Source organism: Labrus bergylta, chromosome 4 (assembly GCF_963930695.1).
Source record: "Labrus bergylta chromosome 4, fLabBer1.1, whole genome shotgun sequence".
NCBI lineage: Eukaryota > Metazoa > Chordata > Actinopteri > Labriformes > Labridae > Labrus > Labrus bergylta.
In genome coordinates, this window is record NC_089198.1 from 21888647 (window position 1) to 21911217 (window position 22571).

A 22571-nucleotide genomic window follows, 5' to 3' on the forward strand; every position below is an offset into this window, starting at 1 on the left:
GAGTAGTCTACTATGATCTTATCAAACTGTTTAATTGTGTTTGATAACAGTTATCTGCTCACTGTAAAGCAGACACAAACCAACATGGGCATTTGTATGCTACTGACCACCTGGGGAATAAATCAGTTAATCTGTAATCACTTAGAGATCTGTTTATTTTTCTCAAATAAATATCTTATCATTAGCTTGCATCATACTCAAATGTCTTTCAACAGCCCCTTGCTAACTTCGTCTTTGGCGACCATGTCCATGTAGGCAAACAGCACAGCTGCCAACATCAATGTCTTCACCAGATTTTTAAGTAACAGTACTGCTGTTTAAAGAGTTTGGCAGTGCTCTTAGTAAAAAAAAAAAAAAATCTGTCAAGCTTTAGTTGTAAACATGTTTTAATCATGCAACAGTTGAGCTCCAGTGATCAACAAAACACTTGCTGGGCTTCATCATTAGCCTGCAGCACAGTAAAAGTCTTATTGCACTGCCTTGTTAAGAAGTCTCAATGTTCACGTATGCAGGTAAACACCCTTTGAAAAGCAACAGATGAAGAGACAGCTCAGTCAGGAACTCATCTCAAATATTTAATACACCACGACTGGTAGATTCGTCAAAATTAAATCCAATATAAAGCATAACACACTTGTTTGTTATCTAAGCTGAACACTGTAAGGATGTGGTTTCACTTTGTAAAAAAAAATACATATCACAAAAATATAGTTAGATAAGGCTTTTTGTTCTGTGTGGCTTACAGGTTAGCACCAGGGCTAACCATAATATCCAGAAATATCCATATTAATATGGCTTACCCAGTTAGACTTAACAGTGATTTTCCTTGTTCTTCTACTGTGTAAGTGTAGTACTTAAAAGTTAAAAGCAAGGTGACCTCTGAAGACGTGCTAAAGTTTTCCACGGTGAAATCCATTATGTTTGCTTGGGTTTTGAGCAACCTGGGTTTTCTGTGTGTTTTAACCCATTTAACAACAACATTTAATCAAAGAATAACTTTTCAAGCATATAGCTCAGAGCTGCAATTTTCATGTTATTGCAAACTGAACATGTGCAATAAATGCTTCAGAAAAACTAGAGTTGGTCTTATACTGATGCTGGTATCGTATCCAAAAACGGCCTGAAATGCAGTATGGGGTATCGGTAGAAACGGCAGAGGAAGCACTGATCAGATGCCATCATTTATAAGCCCTGTAAAAATAAATAGGTTTCAGGTTAATTAACGATAAAGAACAACAACACTATGGTGCTAGGGGAAAGTATAATGTGAAGCAAATAGGCCTTTAAGGGTATTTGTATTTGTACCAAACCGTTTTGATTCAGGTGTCATGGTTAGGTCCATGCAATCATATGATTAATACTTTAATACAGGCAGTCACACAAGGCAGTATTCACACCCCAATCCTGAGATAATCCAGAAGCATTTCAAAATGCACAAAGAAGAAGAGTAATATAGCCACATGACACTGAGGAGCCAAAAGACCCGCCTGCTTCTTTAAATGAATATGTAATAAACCAATATGTAACTCTTACGCCTAGCTTTTAAAAGGGGTACTACAGGCCAAATTCAAAACATTAGAAAGAGCTGTCTTCACCCGCCCCCTTCTTACTAGAGCCAATGTGCACGCAGGTTGCCATGTCACAGACAGTGAAGCTTAATTTTAGCCAGCTCTGCATTGGTCTGGGAAGATTTCTGTGTCCTAACTGCTCTCCATTTTTCAAAATCATCTCCAATAATTATCCTTTTATTACCATGTTTGTGGTCGTGAAGCTTATTAGAAAAATGCTTCGTAGGTCGGGTAGAATCCCATATATCTGAACCAGTTCGCTTGCCTGCATCCATCGCTGCAACACCTGTTGGTTTTCCATTTGCCTGGTAAATAGAGAGGCAAAACGGCCGTATGAGGGTGCAATAAAACTGCTCACCTTCTCTGGTCAAAACAAATACAGATCATTGCGGTCCAAAATGGAAACTATGAAGGAGGAAATACTGGCAGCTGCATTGTTGTCAGAGAAGCCAGCACTTAAACAAAGTATGTAATGTCTGATGATATAGTAGGTGCATTTAATTATTCAGTAATTCAAAATCTTGCGTATTGGACCTTTTAAATCAGTTGTGTGGGGGAAACTTCGGTTTCGCAGTGCATCTAAACACATCAGACCTTTTTAATGAATATTAGACGGCATCATCAAGAGGTGCCAGTCACTATAGCTTGGCCTAGTAAACAACTTATCTCAGCTGTATTTAAAGCAGAGAGAGTCGAAGATTATAAATCGAATACATTCTTAAGGTGATGCGCTCATTCCAATGTCCCATCCCGTTTTCACCTAAGCCAGTCAGTGGTCCTTTAAAGCCCTGTCACACCAAGCAGACGGCAAAGAACTAGTAGGGAAGAAGGCAGACTGCTGGCATTTTCAGCCCTTGGTCTTATAGTGGAAAAATAAAAGTAGAGGCGGAGGCGACAAATAAGGCGAAACCGCACTAATGGGTGAAAGCATGGATACTACAGCGTCAGGCTAAAGGGGCTTTCCCGAACCCGTGTTGAGAGCTGTAGATAAATTAAACATCCAAACAGCCAATCAGAGAGATTCCTCTCACCAACCGCACCGACGCCGATTTAACATGTCGAATCGGCCGAAAACTGTCCGACGGATAGCAACGGAGCCGGACACACCGCAAAAACTAGGGCAACAATCGCTCACTGACGGTCCAACTAGGACCGACGGCCGATCATGTTTTTGGTGTGTCAGGGCCTTTACTGGCACGAGCTGTTAGTGAGCATGAACTACTGCTGCAACCACCATGTCATTGCACACATCATAAATCGTAAATATTTAATTTATTTTCTCTGTAAGTGAATTTATTTATAAGTCTTATTTTTGATATATTGCTCATAAAGGCAGCATATATTTTTCCAATGTTGCAAATCAGGAGATGGTATTCATTTCTGTTTTGCTTTTATTTTGAGTCATTTTGTTTTCCCCTTTTTTTTAAATTTTAATGTTTAAAGCTACACTACAGGATGCACCTACTATCACAGGTAGTTCTAAAGTATACAAGAAGGAACAAACATTAACTTAAACGACTGTTGTTTCAAAGAAGAAAAGAAAAAAACAAGAAACCTGCAACTGGGACACCCAAAACCGAGGTACGAGTCATACCCTGACCTCTGTGAACTGTTACACTCCTAGAATCAAAGCCGGAAAATTTTCATTATTAAGTCCCTTTACACCAAAATGGTCTAGAAAAGACTGCCAGAAAGTCAATGAAAAAGAAACATTTAACACACATGCTGTATACCCACTCAAAATAAGAACATTTGACCTCACAGATGAATGGGGACGTGGCCCATTCATTCACACCATTTTGCCAATATGATAAAGCCCAAGATAATTGTTAGTTACCGCCAGGGTAATTGGTGTCAATTTGGAGCAAACTGCGAGGTAAAAGGTAGCATGATAGCTGAGGAGAGTGCTGAAGAAAACATGGTTAACTGAACCTTTTCAGTGTTAAAGCACAACACTGCTGCTTTTTGGAATTATTTTATACTGAGATGCTATAAACTCGGGTATTATGTTTAACATGCAGAAATGCATGAGAACTCCATTGCTTGTTTGTTGAATTGTTTGTTGCACATATTATTCAGGCCTAATAGGGCAACTAGTTGATTTTAGTGTATGGAAATTACACTGTCTGACCGATGAGGGCAAAAAAGCAAAGTTGTATTAAGTTTTCCTTTTCCAACCAATGAAAAAGGGAATGCCTGTCTCTGTTAGAACAAATAGACATATGCTTGATGTTTCTTTTCACTGTAGTTCAATAAAAAAAAAAAAAAATGTATGCCTTAATTCAGATAGGATAGTCGAAAACCAGAGAGAGAATAAGGAATGCAATGCAGGAAAGGAGCCACTGGCTTTGTCTCAGTTCTCTTAAAGGTACAGCTTGTATTCACAGCATTCAAACTGGGCCCCTCCTGCTGGGCTCATCGCCACCAGAAGTGCACACCCACTGCAGGAGTTAGCGTGTATGTTTACTGCCTGTAGCTAGACTGCAAGCAAACTTAGACCAGGCCTATTTCCTTTGTGATTTTGCAAAATCAGATAATTTAGCACGCTAGCACAATCTAACAGCAGGTGTTTGCCACCGGCCTGCCCAACAGAAAGCAGGCAAACTCTGTGGGTGTAAGCCAACCGAAGGTTCACCCTCTTTTTGGAACAAGCTTTGTTCCTGAGGGGGTTTCGTATACACGTCCACCCCTAAACTCCCCTCTGCGCTGTCATTGGCTGGGGAAAGTACAACCGCTCCCTACCCAGAAATGTCCCAAGTCAACCAAAACAACCAAAACATAAAAATACAGGCAGACAGGTGACACTGAAGAAAATGCTGAGCCTACTAGCTCAAAGCAGGTTGTAAACATCGTCGACAAGAAAGGCCACTGTGCTCTAGGAGTTAGGTGATCATTTTGCGATTTACACTCCGACAAAAAACATAGTAACGTGCTCAAACCTGTGCCGAAGACATATGACAGCTAAAACAGGCCAACACCACAAACCCTTTGCACCGTTCAAAACAATATAACCCGTAGTGTTTTCGTAATAACATTTTTGGTCATATTGCTCAGCCCTACATGCATCCCACCCTTGTGTCCTTTCCTTGCATCTTAGTCCCTCCCACCAGAGATTCATGGAGAGGAAGGAACAGGAAATAAAGTGAAGCAGAGAAGGAACGGGACAATATGTTTTATAAGAGACATGAGACGTCCCTTCCTCTGCAGCAAGTGAAGCGACGTCCGTTTGTGATGATGACCTCAGCTAATCACGGCTGGATTCTTTTTCAGTCTGCTTTAACAGCTGTTTGTTTCTGCACAAATACACACTATTAATTATAAACACAATAACAGTATTTGTCTCTATATGTAACCTTAATACAAACACCTGTACATGAAGACAAATCATTTCAATCATACTAAGACACCACAAGGTTAATTTACTGAACAGAATACCAGTTTTCTTTAAATACAGGATTATGACCTCATTAGGTAGAAAAGACGTTAAGAAGTGTCGCTGTCATTCTGGTCTGTGAGGCTATGTATTCCAGCACAGTTTGCAATACACAGTGAAAGAGGATGAATTTTCAATTGCCTCTGCTAGTTGCCTTGTGTGATGATGGTGGCTGCACTTGCATACTACTGATATATTGGTCACACCGGTTAATAGGACACAGCCAACTATTAGATACAAAAATAGGTATTGAAAGTGCTTCCTAGACACCAGATTTCGCAGTACTCATGTCAAACACTTTTTTTTAAATCCCAGTTCATCACAAACCAACTCTTTAGAAACTGATACGTTTAAAACCTCTCTCACCATCCATTTAATGTCAGTTTTAAGGTCCGTCTTTTGTCCGTTTTTTAAATCAAGGAGTTCTATCTGAAAAGGGGGCATGTCTTCTAAAAGACTTCTGTGAAGTTTGCTCTCATTTATCCTTGCTCATCACTCCTTTCCTTGTTTCAGTAATAAGTCGAGAACTACTTTGGTTTAACGGTGTGAGGACCCAGCAATTAAGAGAACTGAGAGAGGACCTGAATCCAGGCTTCCCGCTTTGAGGACAATAGCCTCTGTACTTGGGGCACGCAAACTAACCTGTGGTCTGCTTTTTATTCAGCTAAATTGCCATGGTAATTTATGCTCCTCATATAACCTGGTATCTAGGTTGGACGATGTTCAAAAAAAATCTCATGTTTTATACTGTCAGTTTCTAACATTGTTTTGTTCGACCTAAAACAAATCTTGATCCATTATCCTTTGCTTCTCTTCTGGACAAATGCCATCTCTAAATTTCCTTTCAAGTTGTAAAATATAACTAGTGGACAACATTTCCTATGTTTACCATTGTGCGATTGTAGTGGGTTTCTTCAAGTGGGTTGTTTTCAATAGAAAACCTGGTGCGGCTTGATGTGGAATGACTACAGAATGCTTCAAGTGAGAAGTGGAAGTGCAACCCTGTTCACATAAGGAAGAAGCCTAGGAAGCCTAGTTATAGTGAATGTTGCTCTTGGGTATATTTTTCGACTGTGGGTACTGGAGACATTTCTTCAAGATGTGGAATCTTGGATTGGATGATTGGTATTGCAACATGGACATATTAACAATACATGCCTCAAACCCATTTAAGATACTCCCAAGGTGTCTTTGACGCCAAGAGGAAGCCAAAGGTTTTTTACTTCCATGTTATCAACCAAAAATGAGAACTGCCTACATTTTTACATTATTGATCATGGAAGTGGTGCAGGAACACCCTTGCTCTTTGTGTAGGTACTAGGGATGGGTATGAGTATTCTAGCACTACTTATTGACATCTTTATTTGAGTAATGTTTCACTACTACTTGTTGCCCACCTGTGCATGCGTTTTTTTTAGGCTACAACAGTGCAACTCAGCTGGGGTTACGTGTGAAATAGATCTTTCTGGGTTTGCCTTACTAAAAATACTTAGTAAGATAATAATGATTGGAACACACAGAGGTATAACTTCTCCAGCCACAGCTTTGTGGAACTTACACACATGTGCACATTGAGCCGGATTACAGCAAAAACAACTGCTACGGTAACTCTCAAAGGACACATTAATCCAAAAGGCGAGAGCATATGACAAACACAGTCTGTTAGATATGCCACATGCCAGCTGTGACCAGTATGGTGATGTCTGTAAGTACTTAGAGAAAAAAGACAACGATAATGTGCAGTGCAAGATATAGGGGATCAAACTTGCATATCATAAAAATACAAGTTCTTTGGTTAACCACCTACACTTTAAGCACAAGAAGAAACCTGCAGACGAACAACAGACAGTCTCTCATCACATAATTTGCTGGCCCTGTTAGCACACATCGTTGTGACGATATCAGGGCAAAGATGACCAGCCTGCTAATAACGAAATGGTGACTGTAGATAGTATCATATAAAGCAAATTATGCTTCCATTAAGTTTTGAGGAAGAAGAAGGCTTCCGCGAGTTGATGGTGTTTCGACTAACAGAAGTACGAGCTACCATCACGGTGAGCAACAGCTATGAGAGTGGAAAAGAAGTACGAGGAAAGCGCAGCAGAATTCATGGTTGATTTGCAACGTGTCGACAAAGTGATGGTGACAACAGACTTGTGGACAGCTTTCTCTACAGAGTCCTATGTTACTGTTGGCTATTTTTTCCGTAAAGTTAATACAATTAATAAAGCAATTTCGGTCTATTAAAGTGTACAGTATCGGGGGACATTTATTTTGAAGGGAGAAAACAGAAGTGCATCGAGAGTTTGGCAGCAATTAATAACCCTCTGTTAAATAACTATCAGTTGTAATTTCATTCATAACTGAAATTTTAAGACTGCTGTCCTTTTAGACAAAGTGTACCGCAGAAAAAATAGAGAACCATATAACATACAGTAAACATATATATAAAGTTGAGTACTCAGTAAGGTAACGAGAACTTCTATACATACCCTTCCCTAGTAGGTAATCTACGTTATGCAACTCTCATATAGCTGAATCAAAAAATACGTGAAAATCTATGGACTTTGCTCGGGGAGCAAAGCGGAAAGCCATATTTTTCCACCTTTTTCAGGATCTGAATGTTTCCATGACATGTCTTCATGTTTTGAAAGCCTGTAAAAAGAATGAAATCAATAGAGTTGAAAATCTGCACCTGAGTCTGCTCAGTGTCTGAAAACTTAGTAATTAAAGTATGCAAACAGTGCAACACCTTTTTTTTAACTTTTTTTTTTTTGTTACTTTTTTTTCAAGAATGGCATCAGAGGATAAGACTGTGGAACCCTCTGACCAGGGACCCTCACCGCCCTCCAGCAGTGTAGGGGCCACCTCCACAGGAAGTCCTGCCCACGCAGACAAGCGACCACGTGGCAGGCCGCGTAAGGATGCTGTTGCCATCCTACCCCAGGCACCACCCTCATCCACATCAAAGAACAGAAAGAAGTAGGTTTTTTTGACATTCAGAGTCATCTAACTGTGCGTACATGCTGCAGTTAATGCCGTTAAATGGTTTCAGATCTGTGCTATGGCCTACTGGTTGAATAACATTAAGAAGTCCCTATCATTGAGGGGTTATTAACAGTACCAAAGCAGTTTGGTTTCAGGTAAAGCAAGCTTAGGAAATTCTCACTGCATTGCACACAGTGTCTAGCTTCTTTGTATTTTCCATAGCAACATATAATGCCGCTTAGAGCTGCTCTGTAACATAATGCCCCCAAGGTTCCTTACTCTCTCCGTAGTCTGTCCTCTCAATCAATCTTATTTCTCTGTTCCCAATGGATCGTTTAAATCTGCGAGAATCCAGACGATGCGTTAATGCAACAGTGGAAGAATGACCTGAAACAGACATGAATAACTGTATGATGATGATCTGGTCAGGAATAATCCATCTGGAGAAATGCGTTTTTCTTTATCTGCCACTCTTTGTAAAGTTTTTCTGTGTCAGTGTCATAGTCTGATTAAAGACCACAGTAATTGGTTGTGAAGAAAACAAGTTCACAATAAGACAACAAATACTGGCTAAAATTATGTAGCTTACTGTGCATATCATTTAGCTTTCAAATTTTAAATTGAATCAATTTAAAGCTTTTGCTCCTACAAATTGCTCAATGTTGAGTTCATGTTGCATAGATTGCCCAACTCAACCAACTGTAATAATTTTAATTGGACTACTTGTCATCAACAGTACAGGAATGGATAGCTGTTTTTTCTGGCTTTAAACTACCAATTTTTAATTTGAATGACTTGAAATGATACTAAAGAAGAAAAGTGACAACTGTGCTTAATCACACACACTGAAAACAATCTTCACAGTTTTGAGTTTCCTCAGATTATTTTGACAGTTTGGACCAACTGGCTTCCTCTTTAGTAGAAATGAACAGTGTGTAAATAATATGAAAATTAGCGTTCAAAAGTGTTAAAAAGCCCGTTTGCATGTGACAAAGCAGGATGTGTCAGATTGCTCTGTAGACCTGGTTGGTGAAAATTACTAGATTTGCCCACACTCCATCTGCTAGTCAGTCACTTTTAGACCAGCTTGATCCAGGTCTGGTTTTCCAGGCAGCACCCTCCTAGCTGGGACTACTTACAACAGCATTATTTTCACCTTTCTTTCTCTCTCGCTCGCTCTCTCTCGCTCCCCCTCTCTCTCTCTGTCTCTCTCTCTCTCCCCCCCCCCCCCCCCCCCCCCCCCCCCCCCTCTCTCTCTCTCTCTATCTCTCCCTATGGTGGGAGTGTGGGGGATAAGTTGTGCAGGGTATGGGGTTGAATGTTAGTCTTGAGTGTTTGTCAGTGAATTGACTGGCTGTCTGAATGCTGAAATGTGATGCCTTTAGCGTAGTTATATGTAATTACAGCTGAATGTTGACGAGCAGTCTATGTAAAGACGTCACCAACACCAGTGACCGCTCTGTGTGTGTACACCAGACTCTGGTCTCATAGATGAAAATGTCACACACAACTTATTGGTGCATTTGGATTTTTCTCCCAGAAATCATAATCACTTCAATGTCACAAGTTGACACTATTTTTTTCTCTGCTCATTTAGCTGGGTCCTGGTGGAAAGCACTTAGTAGTTTTACATGTCTGTGACCTCTGTGTCGTGATAATCAGTCATAGCCCCTTCCCACAAAAGCAGTAGTACAATATTTAGCATAAAGTATTTAGCATTTTCAGACATATGATTATATTGCAGTTCATTTTGGATTGATAAACAAATGGGTAATTTGCATCAAAGATGTATTCATGTGTCTGCATATTGATCTGTTGTCATTTTTGATTCTTGGGTTCGTCTGTGCAGATGCTTCACAGAACCCAATAGTTGTAAGTGTGCTTCTAATATCAATTTCCATTATCAAATGTTACTGGTTAATCTTGAAGAAACGCTTTAAACTACAGAAAGAGAGCTGAAACTTTGCTCTGCAGCTACAATTTATGTTTCCATGTACATAAAAGACCTCTCTTTTTAAGTTTGGTTATGTTCTATATGGCTAATATATCTGTGTTTGACTCAAGCTTACAGGTAATTATGTTTAATCCAATGTTGCTGGAGGCCACTTCAGTCATTCTTTAGGTTTCAGTGTGTTCCTTATCTTTACATGGAAGTCATTTAGAGGGAGGGGTTGATTTGGCATCCAGCCATTTGTGATTTTTCTCTTCAGTGGCACCGAAAATTACCGCCCACCCCTCCATCCGTGCATCTCCTCCCTCACATCCAACCCCCTGAATCCCCCTGAGCACCCCTGAGACATGCTGCTCTCATTTCGCTCGTGTTTGCTCTCCCCACTTAGCATGCTAGCAATTGTTGTTGCCATTTAATTTGTGTCCTTGACAATTACCACATCCACATGGCGCTTCCACATGGATTTGTTTAACAGAGGTCCCATTGGAGGATCCTGAGACTGGCGGATCTCTCTATACTGTATGTTAAAGAGGAATCTGTGATGGTGTGTGTGCACACATCCACACATCCTTATGAGTTGGCACTGAGGCATATAGTTGGAAAAATACATATTTGCTTGATCTGCTGACAGGGCATTTATTGTAATATATGGGGAGGGTTGCAGTTTCTTGTTTTAAAAATTATGACAGTGGAAGAGTTGAGAAAAAAGCTCGGATAACAATTGTTGGGCACTCTAGGGAGGAAATCTGGATAGGATCTGTATTCAAATATGTTTCAGTCACTCTAAAGGACTTATGAGAAGGGGTAACCCAATTAGTTTTTTTTTTCTTGCATTGCTTCTCAAAGTCTTTTAGATAAGGTACATTTGCTAAACACAGTTCTGACTCGATACTCGATACTTGTATATTTCTCCCTGCAAACTGTTGCTGCTCCGTGCTCAGCATCATTGAATGAATGAACATTTTATTTTCATGTCTTGTCATTTACATGACCCATCCCACATAGAAGTAAAATATTTCACTAGGTCTAAAGCTTGCCTTGATTATTTTGTTTATGCATCATGCCTCAGAGAAGTAGTGTCAGTATGTTTTTGACAGGGTTGCAGTATTATACCAATTCACAATAACCTCTGGCACAAAACTAGTCTGAAAAAATCCTTATATACCTTTATATATGGTAAAAAGAATATTAAATATCAGTATTAGGACACAGTACTTCATGAAATAATAAAGAAGCACTCATTTTATATCAAAACATTTTTCCTTCAAGCTTCATTGTGGACAATGATGATGATAGCGATAGTAGTGTGATGTAGGAGGTCCTGGCAGTCTGAATAGGGTTACAATAACTATTTCAAGTCCACTTCTGTGTACACGTATGGAAAGACATTTCAAAATAAGCCAGGATCAAGATTATTCTATGGTGCAGAAAAGGCACAAATTGCTGAATTATGATCGATCACATTGAATGAAAAGAAACGTGTGGTGCCTGAAATTCAAACTGGTGAAACACAAACCTGCATAGTTACTTAAGCTAATCAGGTGCACCACTTGTAAATTATATATATTTTAAAGCATCTAAACATGTATAAACAAGTTTATATATCAAGTTAGCTTTTTCTTTAGGTAAAATGTAACTGTTTGTGTTAAATGGGTACATAATATATTCCTGAAATCAGTCACAGGCCCTTGAATGTGACAGACTTTGTGATAGTGGCAAACATTGCATCGTTGTCCAAAGAATCAGTGTAAGGCTGAACCACGATGAAACTGGTGATTTAAATCAATCTGCTCAGCTGACTTTCTTCCGTTCTCTTATCTACACACACATAGCCTACACATGCAACTCTCCGCTCACAGCAGCTTCTCACCTCATTCTGTATCTTTAGTTGTGTCTTTCTGATCTGTTGTCAATCATCATCAGCAGTATGTTAAAATTTGAAAGGTTTCACTCAATGTCGTTATCACATCAAGAGATCTGCGTGTGTGGAGAAGTAAAATTAACAGTAAACAAACATGGCGGACATCCTTTCCTTGACAGTTCAATTGTGGTATGTTTTAGGAGACACATATAAACATTTTGTGTTGTTGCCACAAATAAACAAGTTGGTCCTGCATTTATGACGTCCGTCCAGCTTTATGCTTTGCGTTTGCTGTTGTCGGTGTTTGCTGACTTTGGTCGGAAGGGGGTAATCAGGCCCAAAATTGGTGGAATTATCTTTTAGCGTGTACACTGCTTTATTGATGATGATGTGTGTATCGCAAAGTAATAAGGGGAAGTCTATGGTGGGTATCACACCAGACATCCCCTAACGCATAATTATGATAAAAATATCTACTGAAGGAATTCTTTGTGTTTATTGTCTGCATCATTGGTTTTGTCCAAAGCTTCAATGAACAGCGCTCATTTTATTGAACATCACAGCCTGTAATGATAATTATACGACCTAATGATATTTCTTATGTTACAGAACATAATACAGAACATGACTCATGTGAAATGTGTTTATAGCATCTTAAATGACCAACCTATTATCACACAATTAGTTAAAATTCTCCTCCACGAATCGTCATCACTCAAGGGATTTCAAATGCTAAAGGTGTTTGTTCAATGCTAATCTGAATATGAGCACACACTTTTCAGTTCTGGTGTATGCGCAGCAGTCAATTTTGATTTGTTATAACTGTCACTCTAAACGGGCAGTCATTTCAAAGCCTTTTTACCTGAATCTTCAGAGTATAGCTATTGGTAATAGCCGCCAGCCTCCATCTTTAAACTCCATATACTCCCAGTCTATATTGTAACCCCTCCCCTCTTTGCTTTACAGTAGCTTGAGTGCCTCCATTAAAAATCAGTGACAGCTGTGACTATATTTAACTAATTCATGGACGTTGCGCTGCCTCTCCCCCATCAAGAGGGAAACCCAAGCACTTTTCTTGTCTTCTTCACTGCCCCTATTCAGATGTGTGTTTTCCTTCCTCCCCCTAGGGGTCGCACCAGAGGGAGGGCTGTTGTGGACGAGGAGGACAGCATGGATGGGACTGAGATAACAGAGTCCTCTGGCCTGCAGGACACAGGTGAGCCTTTGCAGCCCCCTTTTTTTTTTTTTTTTTTTTTTACACATTAGTCATGTTAGAGTGATATAAAACTTGAACTTGCTCATCAAGGCAGCCGCATGCAGAGAGTGTTTGGAAAGGGTACTTCAGTTAAAGTAGAGGAGTCTCCCTCTCCTGGAGAAAGGATGGATGAGAGCTTTTGGCACCCCATGAGTCTTTAGGGCTATAATTGAAAGGGTTTAGCCTGAGCTGTGAAGCTGCAGTGGGTGTGTATTTTTTTTCTTCCTCCCCTTACTGCTTCCATCTCTCCTCCTGCTCTGAGATTGGCATTGAGGTGCAGTGGGAAAGAGCCCAAGGCTAATGCCCTCTAAAAGCTTTTTAAAATCCCATCAGTCTTTCCAGACCCATTTATGTGCTTTTTTTATGTGTGTACATCACATCACGTGATCATGCCTCCCATTCTCATACATCTCTGTGCTGCGCTGTTGGCTGTGCCACAGATATTGGGGAGTGAAATTCTGCCTGTCGCTAGCTTACTTTCATTAGCTGTGGGTTACGTTACATAAAAAGGCAATTAGGCGTTTTAGAATATTCCAAGAATGCAATTGTCAGGGTTCCAGTTTCTATTCCAGTAAACCCTGTTGTTTTATTATTATAGTTATTTGTCTTATTACCAACCTCACATTCCCGTGAGATGGAACGAGGTAAAAACACGAAACTTTGCACAATAACTGTGAATGATGTGCATTAGCTTCACAAGAAATATGAACCCAATTGGCCAGATGGTCCATTTTTGAAAGGACACGTCCCTCACACCGTTAATCGAATTGACTTTTAAATTGACACACGAGTCCAGCTGTGCCCTACAAAAAAGCCGCTTGGACCATCGAAGTCCGCCATGATGGATTTAACACCATTTTACATTTTTGGAAAATCTAATTTTTTTTTACAATTTCTTCCTCTGTAACCTCATTGGGTGATGCTTAGCAAATAATTTATAAAATATGTTGATATCTTATTTATTTTTTAATATATTGACCAATAAACGTTAATGGGGCGGAGCTTATCAGAGAAATGGCCATAACTCATTAACAGAACGTCCAATTCTTATAAATCTTGGTATGGATGTTCAGGGTGTAACTAGAAATGGGCCTTAATGGCGCTAGATGGGTGGCATATTATTTTGCGCCATCCACAGGGGGCACAAAAAATACGAAAATTGTTTAATGTTTAATATTTAGTAATTAAACAGAATTGTCATAAGATTTCTCACCTCACTCATAACCCAAAAGAAGTCTTCCATAGGTGCCTTTGGTTATTATGAGGTAATGAGCCCGAAGTGTCCTTGTGTTATTCAATTGGATGGCACTGAATCATTGCACTATTAGCCTAATTACATCAATGAAATGTTAATAAAATTTTGTATGGCCCAAAGTCTCAGCAAGAGGTACATTTGGGAGCAGTCTGGAATGATTAGCACAGTGAATTGTGCCTTTTTTCTCATTTAGATCAAAAGCGCTCATAAAAGCAACCAAATTGGGTTCAGTTGTGTTTTAGGCAAAATTTTCTCTATTACTATTTAACCACACTTATTGAGACATTTTTGCTGCTGTGATTTTTTTTCTCTCTCTCTCTCTCTTTCATTCATTATAATTGCTATTCTGTACGATAGCATGATGTTCCCAGTGGGTTTACTGTAATCAGTACTTGAGCATATGGTCCCCATATTTTAACATCCATCTCATTAATAAGGCTGTGTTTTAAACCTGGAGGAAACTGATTAGAATACAATCCACCTGCCCTATGACAGCTTGTGTCTGTCCGAAACTGCATGCTGATTTTTCTGTCATAAGTGCCTCTCTATTGAAGAGCAGCTAGGCCAGTGTTGAACTGGCTATAATGTAAATGCTCTGGATGTATTTAATGTTGATCTCTTTTTTTTTTGTCCTATAAGAAACAACAATCCAGCCAGTGGAAACTGAGGAATTGGTGACCACTGAAGTGCCAGAGCATGAAAAGCCCACTTCTCCTCTGACCCAGAGCCCTCCAGCTGAGAGTTCAGTAGGACCATCTGCCCCAGCGAGTAGAGAAGTCAAAAGCAGGTTGGCAACACTAAACTTCCCCTCAACCATTAGTGTTTGTGCACTGTGTTTTTTTGTTTTGTTTATACATGTGTGAACAGACATTGCAGTACAATTATACATTTGTGTCCAGTGATGTGACATGCTGTTTGCCTCGCTGTGTACACATGCATGGTTAAATTGAAATGGAGTCATCAGCTTGTGGAGGCAGAACTCTCCTCCCAGGTGCCACTCTGTTAAAGGTTGTAATCAATCTCCTGGCCTGTTTCTGTTATCGATGTTGATGATGGAGGGTAGACCAGCTGCATCTCCTGGGATCTTATTAAGAAGGCCATTTTGTGCTTTAAAAAGTGATGCATATAAAAGGGGCTACATGTAACTTTTTACATGTATAAATTGTTTTTTATTGCCCATTAATAAGTGAACGATTAACTGATGTGAAAAAGTAGATGTTCACTGTTTATCTGTGTTGCTTGTATAAAAAGTTTCCCCGGGTCGTATTTTCCCGCGAAAGCTCCAGGAAGTGACATTTTATGCACGTTCTCAACGTCCTCCTCACTCCGCTCCGCTTACAGAGATCAACAGTACAAACTCATCACACACTCCTGCTCTCAGCCAGTGCCCGCCGAATGAATACAGACACACAGACTCCTTCACAGACTTTCACATGTGTATAAGAAGATTTACTTTATTGAAATTTCAGTTTTTACACTCTGTAGTCATGCAACACACACATAGGCTGAAGTATGTATGCATGTATGTTTATACATGCACACAAACAGGATCATATGGACATGCACTAATGGAGAGATGTCAGAGTGATGGAGCTGCCCACAGTGGGCGCTCCTGAGCTGAGGGTGGGGAGGGGGTTTGGTGCTCCTTGCTCAAGGGCACCTCGGCAGTGCTCAGAAGGTGATCTGGCACCTCTCCAGCTACCAGACCAACTTCCAAATTTGGTCCGCACCGGGACTTGAACCGGCGACCCTCCGGTTCCCAAGTCCCTACAGACTGAGCTACTGCGTATGACCGCTTACCTCCTCTGTAAACATTATGCTGGTAAATATCCAGTGTTTCGCGGCCAATGATGATGCTCGCTTGTGTACGTACGGGCACGTATGACGAGCAAGCGAGGGAGAGTGAGCAACAGGTTACTGGTGCAGTTCGCCTAACAGCCATGCGGTATCGCTACAAACGCAGTATTTTTGAAAGTCACATACAGCCCCTTTAACCTCATATTATATAGCCATACTTTTACATCTCCTGGCCACTAGTCTCTGACAAATTGCAGTCCACAAAATGTAGTCCACAACACCTAGTGTGAAATTTGGTTAAATGGTTGTTTTAAAAAAAAAAAGCCTGTTAGATTTTTTAAGATATTTAAATATAAAATAGATGTGTGTGTGTGTATATATACATACATATATATATATATATATATATATATATATATATATATATATATATATATATATAATATTTAATAGTGAGCTTAAAGTGTGAATATCTTCTTCATATGTGATTCAAGGCTAAAGGTTAAGGTGTATGTGAGATAGTATCTTGCCTGGTTGTTATATGGCACAGAAACAGAGCGAGTGTGTGGAAACAGTGTGTGCACCTCCTCCATAAATGTAGGCCTTATGTGTTTATATGCAAGTTGCTACCCAGACAGTCCCAGAAGAAAGAGGCCTTAATTCATGGTGACATGCGTGCTGCTGCATTAAGTCACAGTAGGTATATATAATTAAACACCCCCTTCCACCCACTTTCTTTGTTTCAGCGAGCGTCCTTGTGCCTTCTGTTACTGTGGTAGCCGTAGCCTGCTGGGTCAGGGGGAGCTGCGAGCATTCAGCACCACGCCTGAGCTTGAAGCACTCCTCAGCCACAAGGATGAAGGAGGCTCAACAAGCGAAAGCAGTGATGTCGACAAAACCACTCAGCCAAAAGTGGCAGGAGAGACCACCTCAGGACAGAGGGAAAAGACAAGGTAAGTGGGCCCGACTGACACTGTTGTGACAAATAGTTTGGTTGTCAGTGTTGGTCCAGACAGTGATGAGTCCCTGTAGTGGGTGAATATGCTGCAAGAATTGAGAATTTCTTAATGGCCTCACTTCAGTGATTTTTTTTTTTTGTCCCAGGCCCCTCTGCAAAGAATGATGTTAGTGTGAGGTCTTAATTGTTGTGTCTGGGATATTCGGTGGCCACATGTATACATCCATGCTATACAAATGCATGATCTGGAACATTGGAAAAAGCATGCATTCAATGCACATGAAACCTCCCTCACAAATAGGCCTCTCCTACTAAACAGGTTGTTGTCATTCTTCATTTAAAGGCTGAATAATGACTTTGCCCTTAGCAGTCAGTGTTCCTAGGTTCAGGGATTGCCTCAGCAGGTGAAAGGTGCACATGAGCCCTTTCCTCTGTATGTAATTATGTATTAAGCATCCACATATTTTCACTCTCTGCCAACAAAGGGACCCTCCTTGGACTCTTTGGACAGCAGCCTAATTTGTTTTGCCCCTTTGGAACCAATCAGGCATCTCTCTTGGCTCCCAGTGACGTAATGGGCAGTGGGAGCAGTATGAGTCTGGCCTCATGCCAAGCCAACCAGTAGCTGTTGTGTTGCTGCCGTGTGATTGGTCATTGGGGCCGGTCCTCTGTTTAGCCATATGGGGGGGGGGATTGTATATTGATTTGTCAGAGAGGCTGAGGTAGAAGATGAAGTGGAAAAGTGGGGAGGTGGAAAAATATAATTTAGGGTGATGAAACTTTCAGCTGCGAACAATGAGCTATCATGGCTGCTTCTGTCATGAGTGTGCCATCATGCTTCCAGACACCAGTCTCTTGATTTTGGCCGTTGCTTTGTTTACTGGAACTTAGGTCCTTTTTAAATGCTAATGCTCCCTCTCCACATTTTCCGCATGCTATGCAGCTCACTAGTTCAAGCCAGGGACTCGGGGAAACACATCCTTTTCAACAGATTTTATGAGACAGAACAGCCAGCCTCTTGTGCACACACCAAACAAGATGGCCCTCTTCCTCCTCCTCCTCCTCCTCCTCCTCCTCTCCCTCCTCCCCCACATCCTTTTTATTTGCTCTCTAACATTTTTCCCCCAGCTCATTCTCTGTCTTCTCTCTGCTTTTGCAAAAAAAACAAAAAAAAAACACACACATAGTCCTCTAGCTCTATGTCTCCACTCTGGATTTATCCCTAAGTCGATTCAGGCTGTCCGTTTTTTTTCTAGTGCATCTTCTAGATGTCCTTTATTATATTTTTCAAAACAAACACCTCTGCTGACCCGCTTTCTCTGCAAACCTTTTCCTTTGTTTCAGCGGGTCTGAAAGCTGCGAGGAAGAACCAGACCCAGCCAATCGATTTTGGGATGAGCTTGCTTATGTTGGCCTTCCACAAGATCTCAATGTCCAGACTCTCTTTAAGTCAGGTAAGATCCATAGATGGAGCATTTTTAACACGTTAAGACTCATTTGTTACCACCTATAATGGGGAGTTGACTTTCAGGATTTGCAAAAGACATCAGTTTTAATCTCACCTTTCACTCTGCATTTTGACATTTCAGGGCAATGCTGGGCACATCAGAGTTGTGCCTTGTGGTCCGAAGGTGTTTGCGAGGGCGAGGGACAATCTCTGCTTAATGTGGACAGAGCCATTGACTCAGGGAGCACAAAGGTGAGTCATGAGAGAACATCCAAGGACTAATAGGTGTTAACACCATCTTAATGTGTTGGGGCAGCAGGGAAGGACTGCTTCAGTGAGGCACAGCAAAGCTGATGGATCAGACTGGCTGGTAAAGGTCGGCCCCGGCAGCGTGGATCTCTCAGCTGTGAAATGGAAAAGGTCACGCCACTCAACAGGGCTGAGCTCCCATGGCAGCTTAGCTCCTAGTGTTAGCAGTGGCACAGCTCACAGCCCCTTGATTGCATTTGCAGCCCATTGGTCCTGTAGCCCATCATCAAGTCTTCCACTTGATCTCCAGAGTGGCTATTAGTGCACACTTATAGAACTAAGAGAAACGGGGAAAGGATGTGGTTCTGTCACAAATGTGATCAATAGGGGGCTAAATACAGGGGGCTTAAACAGGGGTTTTGATCCTAAGCTGAGAAGTCCAATGAATATTTTTCCCAAAGAGACATTAAAGAATAAATCACTGTCTCAAACATAAGCTGAGTCATTCATTAAAAATGTAGCAGACATGTTTTAGACTTTGATGTGTCTCTGTCGCTGTTAAGGGAATTTATTAATTATCGTTTCAGATGAAGTCACTCCGGACATATTTGATGATCTCTCTCTATCTCTCTTTCTGCAGCACTGTGCATACTGTAAGCGCCTTGGAGCATCCATTAAGTGCTGTGCTGAAGGATGTGCTCAACTCTACCATTACCCCTGTGCTGGGGCAGCTGGAACCTTTCAGGATATCAGGAGTCTGACGCTCCTCTGCCCCGAACACTCAGAATTGGCCATTGACAAATGTAAGTTTGGTTAAACTTGATTTATAGTACATAAAAGCAATAACGAAATGGATAACATTTAACAAATAGACATTTTACCAACTGGAATGTCGGATTTTGTTTTCTTGACTAAAAGTTTCCTTTATTTCCCTGCCCACAGTTGTAGATGATGTAAATTGTGCGCTCTGTGATAGCCCAGGGGACCTGCTGGACCAGCTCTTCTGCACCAGTTGTGGTCAGCATTACCACGGGATATGCCTGGATATGGCCGTGACCCCTCTAAGGAGGGCAGGATGGCAGTGCCCTGAGTGCAAAATCTGCCAGACGTGCAAGTGAGTCAACCCCCTCCCCCAACCTAAATAATGTATCCAAGTCTGATTTTTTTTTTTTTTCTCCTCCTATCTAGCTTTTTGTTCACATTTTTTGTCTTGGTAATTTTCAATATAGCTACCAGGCTTTGTGCTTACTGTTGGTTTGTTTACCAGTGGGGTTTGTGAGGAGCTAACTGCACGTTGTACCCTGCAGCTCAGTCTTCTGACCTCTGACCTTTTTTAGACAGCACAGGAGCTTAACCAGGCCCGTTTGCCTGTAGCTTTCTGTTTCAAATTTACATATAAACATTAATGCCTTGTACCCTAGCATTTCTGCATAGCATGATGAGACGATGTGATTTATTTTCACATAATTCAGTAACATCATTGCAAATGGATTTGATATTTGCATTAAGACTGAATTCCACTTCAGTAGTTAAAAAAAGATATTTGTTCAAAGTAAGGATCGACAATTTGTCAAAGAATACTTTGTTTTCTTTCTACCTGGATTCAAAAATCAGACTACAGTGGGTGCTCATCTTCAAACTGAAGAACCATTAAAAAATACTTAATTTAAGAAACCTCTGAACTTAGATATTTTTGACCCTTTAACATAAAATCCTTGCTAGCATTTTGTTCTGTACGTGCAGTATATTAAAGTATTTTGCTGTTTGGTTTTACAACCTTTTTCTGTGCTTGTAGGAACCCAGGAGAAGACACTAAAATGCTGGTGTGTGACATGTGTGACAAAGGCTACCATACCTTCTGTCTGCAACCTGCTATAGACTCTCTGCCCACCAACGGCTGGAGATGTAAGGTAGGAAAGAAGTAATATGGTGGATAGATTGTTACAATCAAAGATACAGTCTTCTATCTTTGCCTTTTTCTCTATTTTTCGATGCCGTTTTGGCGCCAAATTAAATGTACTATAGTCACTAGTATTGGGGTGGCTGGTTGTCTTGGTTCCAGGCACCAATCTCTTGATATAAGAATTTTTTGAAAAATCAGTGGAGGATTTGAATGGGGAAATTTACTTCTACTTTTCCATTTTTTTTTTTCCATTTGTGACACAAAATTCATTTCAGGTGAGTGTGGATTTTTTTATACAAGTTCACTTTTTTTTCTTCAAGTTCTCATCACATTCTACAAGCTCTCCTATTTTGCAACATATCTACCTTCATACAACAAATCGCTTCAAAGAATCACTGTAAAATTGGATAACACATTGTGTCTTCACTCTGCCATAAATGTCTATCACCCCGAAAAAAATGTGACTATTGGTGGTGTGTTTTGTGCTTCCTGTGGTAAAGAAATGACTCACACCAGCCATTCTTTTTAGGCTTCAGTTCAGCCTCAGCGCTGTATGAGCGTCTATTCTTAATGTGTGTGCGTGTTCATCACACGCATCCCTCGCTGCAGCTCAGCTCCTCATTGCTCGGCAGGCCAAATGGTGTGCTTGTCATGAATGCGGCTGGTTTGTTAACCCCAGTTTGGTAACCGCAGTTTAGTGGGGCACAGCACCAGAGTGCTGAAAGGTTTTCATACTAGGCCTCTCTATCTGACTCAGCACTGGAGAAAACCCACCCACTTGGTCCTCTGAGTCGCTTGCCACCAACCCCCTGTCCCAACTCACACGGTAGTTTTGGCGTGGGTGCAGATGTCTTGCTGCAATTCATAAAAAAAAAAAGAATGAAAGCCTGGTCATGTTTGAGTGGCTAGGTTGTTTTTTTCACTGGGAAGTGAATACTGCAGAGAGAAAGCAAACTTTAAATGAACAAGAAATATGACTATGTCTTGGGTAAAGTTTAAAACGGACCAGACCATCAGTCTGTTGAATTTCTGTTTTTCTACAATCTTAAATCAGCTTAGACCAATATATTTTAAGGACTACCATCAGCATTTATCCTCTGATGTTCTGATGAGTTTGCTTCACTTTGAAGTAATGCATAAGCCCTATTGATGAGGTTAATATGAATATGTTTGGTCCAAAGTGGCTCTCCAATATATCTGTATAAACATATATTTAATTTTTGTTTGAAGTTAAAGATGTTTACAAATGTATTTGTAGCAATCATAGCTCAGGTTAAATAGTATTGTTTCCTCCAATTGTCTTATAAAATCTTGTATGTGAAAGAACTGTCTACAGTTGTGACATGAAGACTTTGTTCAAATTAAAGCAGTCTCACTAGAATGACCAAAATCCTCAACTCCAAATGCTGCTTTAAAAAAACAGCAGCAATTAAGAGGCCTGCCACTGAAATGAAAGCCAAATGAACATGTTTTTAACCCAAAGCAGCTCTGCCCTGCTGGTGCACACTGTCAGTGTGGATATCTCATCAAAAACACTGGCTGCCATTTATTTGCTTGTGCCACTCTGGCTCTGGTGCTCACAGCACTGTGTTCAACCAAACGGTTCCAGTGCTTTATGAAGAGCAGCGGGACTTTAGTCAGCTTGCAAAGCTGTGCTCCATGTTTGGATTAATAGCAACCTGCTTTGATTTGAAGTCGGCCATTTGTAACACTACTTGGCAGTTTGTTGCACTCAGTAATGCAGCTATGTAGCCAGAACTCAATTAATATGATGCCAGTGTTTGATTTTTTATTCTAAAAAAGTCTTAATTAGATTCAATACTCAAACATTTGTACTGCTTAACATAATTTGAGTGGTATTTGTAAAAACAGGTATGTGTAAGTGATTCTTCTGATTATCAAATTG

The 22571-nt window shown here is 40.5% G+C and overlaps 1 protein-coding gene across 3 annotated transcripts in view; it reads left to right on the forward strand.

The window, feature by feature from the left end:
* Positions 1 to 22571, forward strand: part of kmt2cb (lysine (K)-specific methyltransferase 2Cb) — a 68918-nt gene that overhangs the window by 3931 nt on the left and 42416 nt on the right. For all 3 annotated transcript variants that reach the window (XM_065954083.1, XM_065954082.1, XM_065954084.1), the window contains exons 2-10: positions 7795 to 7983; positions 12929 to 13017; positions 14951 to 15098; positions 16855 to 17061; positions 18411 to 18520; positions 18656 to 18765; positions 19403 to 19565; positions 19705 to 19876; positions 20558 to 20672. In XM_065954083.1, the coding sequence (XP_065810155.1) occupies positions 7796 to 7983; positions 12929 to 13017; positions 14951 to 15098; positions 16855 to 17061; positions 18411 to 18520; positions 18656 to 18765; positions 19403 to 19565; positions 19705 to 19876; positions 20558 to 20672 (1302 nt within the window). In that variant the 5' untranslated portion in view covers position 7795. The remainder of the gene's footprint in view (positions 1 to 7794; positions 7984 to 12928; positions 13018 to 14950; positions 15099 to 16854; positions 17062 to 18410; positions 18521 to 18655; positions 18766 to 19402; positions 19566 to 19704; positions 19877 to 20557; positions 20673 to 22571) is intronic.